Here is a 3706-nt window from a genome sequence, read left to right on the forward strand (position 1 = left end):
CCCTTAGAAGGTTGCATGTCCATCTCACATTGAAGCCAAGCGGTGACCAGTTTTCCCTATCCGTAACCTAACACCTTCAATCAAGCAAAATGAAGACGAGCCAGCAGATTACTGATGAAAGTTGTCTCCCGGGGCCCCATTTTCGTTGCGGGCGGGGGACGTCGAGGGCAATAATTGCCAGTGGCCGGCTGGGATGGAGTTTCCGGCGACCCCAGCCATTGATGTAATAAGACTCTTCCTCCTCCCAGTCGCCCTTGCCCAATTCTCGCTCCAATGGATCTCCCTCGTTTTCTCTCTGATCCTATTCTCACTATGTTGCTCACCACCGATATTGTCACTTCAAGCTTTGACAACTCTGCTGTAGCTGTAATCGCAGTATTTGTTCTCCTTGGCTTAGTTGCGGCAGGTGGGATCTTCCATTGTGTTCTTCTTTTCGGCAAAAAGATACCGAGTACCGCAGGTAGCTAAGTGCCGTCCATAAGGCGCACTGTGCCAGAAATCGTCGTTTCAATGTCAGACGTATGTTCTATTTCTTCGAACCTTTCGCAGGATACGGTTGGCCTGACAGATTCACCAAGAAGCCAAAACTAAGGCATTAAGACTCCGGAGGCCCTATCGCATCTACACGCTCTAACTGGTTGGGATGCTTTGTTTTGTTTGTAGCCCCGCCGGAGACGTTTCCCGGGTCAGCTAGGAACCGCAGAGATTCCAAATATAAGCAATCATCTTCACCTCCTGCGCACGTGCGTAGCCGCAGCCCAGTGGTAGATACGCATATACGCAAAACTGTGGGTCCTGAGTCCAAATCCGATTATCTCGTCCTTTTGCACATTTGTAAACACACGTTTTCAGGCACCGGCGGGCGTTCACGAAGTTATATTTGGCTCATTTGTTGTTTTCTCTTATGTTAGTAGCTGCACAAGCCTTACAAACTGTTTAATACATGTGTCTTTCAGTCCCCTGATCAACAAAACAGTGCCCCAATTATCATTCTCAACAACAACTTATTCGAGAAGAGGTTCACGTTTGATCAGGTTGTTAGCATGACACAGAATTTCAGAAACAAACTTGGGGAAGGAGGCTTTGGCGGAGTCTACTACGGAAGGACAACTACCGGCAAAGAAGTGGCGGTAAAGAGACTGTCCTCACGGTCTCATCAAGGATTCACAGAGTTCCTGAATGAGGTACGGTGAAATGCCCCGTAAACACACAACTTCGTAGTCTTATCACCCCTATATGTCCAAATATCTAAAACCAAGCTACTGTTAAAAAGTTAGTTACTCCGAAATCTTGTTTCAAATATTGATGGAACTTGTTTTGGCGTTCGTAGAGGTGGCATTATGAGACATAACTTCTATCTGAGAAATTAAGTTTAACTCTCCTGTTTACTGTAGGTGGAGATCTTGCTTCGTGTGCATCACAAGAATCTTGTTTCACTAATCGGCTACTGTCAAGAGATGAATGAGCAAATTCTTATTTACGAATACATGTCCGAAGGCACGCTACGCGATCATCTCCATGGTATAAATGGAAACGAAAATGTATTTTCGCTTGCAGTAGGTCAAGGAGTCTTTTTACCATACCGTGCAAGGTGAATAAAACAACGATAACATTCCTTGTTAATATAGGCCTTCAAGGCGCACGTAATCCTCTGGATTGGGTAAAGAGAATCAGAATCGCTGTGGACGTAGCAAACGGTACCTTCAGATCTCGTGCTTATTGAAGATCCTGGAAGGGAGTCGTTTGATTATACCTTCGTATTAATCCCTGTTTTTTCCATACGTTTTTCCTGCCAAGATTTTTAGTGGCACGTGTTTCTTCACCTAAGATCTCTGATCTGCCCAGGCCTAAAATATCTACACACAGACTGCAATCCCAAAATCATTCATCGGGATATCAAAGGCAGTAACATCTTATTGGATGAAAATCTCACGGGAAAGGTTGCCGATTTCGGTCTTTCCAAGCTAGTTCAGGAGCAGGCGCAAACACACGTTTCTACAGAGGTGAAGGGGACAATGGGTTATCTAGATCCAGAGTAGGTGAATTTCTCTGGACAACTACTTATTTCCATGAACTGAAAGATGGGCATTTGAAGAGTAAACGTTGAGAGATTTGGTAAAACAAAAATCTTTGCTGATTCCAGTTGTTTCGTGTTCTCTTTGCCGCTGAAGGTACGCTGTAATGGAAAAGCTGAATGAGAAGAGCGATGTATATAGTTTTGGGGTAGTCCTTCTGGAGCTGCTGTGTGGCCGCAAACATGTGTTTGAAGGTTTGAATTCATCTCGCAGCCCGCAGCACATTACAGAGTGGGTATGGATCACAACAGTTCGTCAATGATCATAATCAATTGTATTGTTGTTGTCTGTTTTGTTGTTGTTGCATACCACCATTTTTTCTCGATGATTTACTCAACTCATCCTTGCAGGCTCGACCTTACATACTTGCTGACAAGGCGCATGAAATTGTGGACAGAACAGTGGAAGGGAATTTCAATAGTGAGGCTCTCAAATTCATTGCACTGGTAGCACTTGCATGTGTGGAGCGTCAGAGCGTAGCTAGACCCCTCATGAGTGAAGTGGCCCAACGGTTGCAGTCTGCCCTAGATATTGAATTAAAAGATAGAGGTATAAACGTCGGGGCACTCAACATTGATCTTCCACCTCAATCTTACTCCCAAACTCATTCACAGCTACCACAAGACCATGCACACACCACATTGTCAATGCCAATTCTAGGTGGAAACCAAAATGTACCACAATTACCTACTTACCATACCAACTAGTTAAGCATGTCAATCCAATCTCAATTTATGAGCTCCATCTTTAGCTACTCTCCCCTACGCCTTTGTTTGAAGATTCAACACGACCCTTGGCTGGTGTGAAAATATCTTGTTGTCCACATATTTGAACAAGGTACTTCAATGCTCCCATTGAGTGAGTAATTACAACTATCCACTTTTAATAAAATTGTTTCAAGACAGTCATATGTGTTGAATCATTATAAGGGGATTTTGCGATATAAAGAGAAGTGGGAGGGCCAGTACCAGGAGTTCTGAGTGCACACGCTTTGTATAAAAAACTACTCAAATTATATAATCTCCAATCCCCCCAATTCCTTCCCTCAACTTCCCTCCCCTCGCCTCTTCCTCCTCCCCTACCTCACCATGGTTTCCTTCCCTCCCATGGGGCCGTAGACAAGGATATTGAATTAACAGATAGAGACATTTGGAAAAGACGGAGCTCATTTTCGGGCCTTTTAGGTTAGACAAAAAATAGAGATCCTCCAATGAGAGAGAGGCTAACGTTACATTGGAAATGCTTTTCTTTTTCATAAAAATAGGCTTTATCTTTTTAGATACACTCGACACACTGACATTCAAAGTTCCCACTCTTGTTTTCTAGTGTGTCATAAATGCTACACCAAATCCCGAAACAGTAAACTGACATTTTGAAGTTCCCACTCGAGCGTTTTTTAGTGTGTCATAAATGTCTTCCTAGAGAGGTCTAAACAACCAAACTAGGCACTTGACAAGAATGTGCTTAAAAAAGCGATTTTGGGCACTTAGCCCTAGGCCAAGTGCCCAAATTGTTTTCTTAAGCACGCTCTTGTCAAGCACCTATTTTGGTCATTCTGACCCCTCCGAGAGGCCAAATTTAGTGATTCAAATGTCGTTCTGGGAATTTTCGCTTGCTCTAAACACAATGGT

General features: G+C 43.7%; 1 protein-coding gene across 2 annotated transcripts; it reads left to right on the forward strand.

Moving 5' to 3' along the window:
- The first annotated feature begins 215 nt into the window (after window positions 1–215).
- LOC147894936 (leucine-rich repeat receptor protein kinase HPCA1-like) lies at window positions 216–3089 on the forward strand. 2 transcript variants are annotated; one of them, XM_087383270.1, is made up of 8 exons: window positions 216–460; window positions 664–788; window positions 957–1184; window positions 1395–1521; window positions 1629–1697; window positions 1846–2035; window positions 2172–2310; window positions 2426–3089. In XM_087383270.1, exons 1-8 carry the CDS (start codon window positions 274–276, stop codon window positions 2780–2782), a joined length of 1422 nt encoding a protein of 473 aa, XP_087239396.1. In that variant the 5' UTR covers window positions 216–273; the 3' UTR covers window positions 2783–3089. The 2 variants fall into 2 exon arrangements, with proteins under 2 accessions (XP_087239396.1, XP_087239397.1); XM_087383271.1 differs by having other exon boundaries at window positions 2172–2269; window positions 2426–2596.
- The last annotated feature ends 617 nt before the right edge of the window (window positions 3090–3706 follow it).

This window comes from Dipteris shenzhenensis, chromosome 13 (genome assembly GCF_047967505.1).
Source record: "Dipteris shenzhenensis isolate YYH24624 ecotype China chromosome 13, Dip_SZ_1.0, whole genome shotgun sequence".
Classification (NCBI taxonomy): Eukaryota; Viridiplantae; Streptophyta; class Polypodiopsida; order Gleicheniales; family Dipteridaceae; genus Dipteris; species Dipteris shenzhenensis.

Coding starts and splice junctions, on each gene's coding strand:
- LOC147894936 (XM_087383270.1), top strand. CDS start 274: ATGGATCTCCCTCGTTTTCTCTCTGATCCTATTCTCACTATGTTGCTC. Junction 789..956: donor ATACGCATATACGCAAAACT/GTGGGTCCTGAG, acceptor TGTGTCTTTCAG/TCCCCTGATCAACAAAACAG. Junction 1,185..1,394: donor TCACAGAGTTCCTGAATGAG/GTACGGTGAAAT, acceptor TGTTTACTGTAG/GTGGAGATCTTGCTTCGTGT.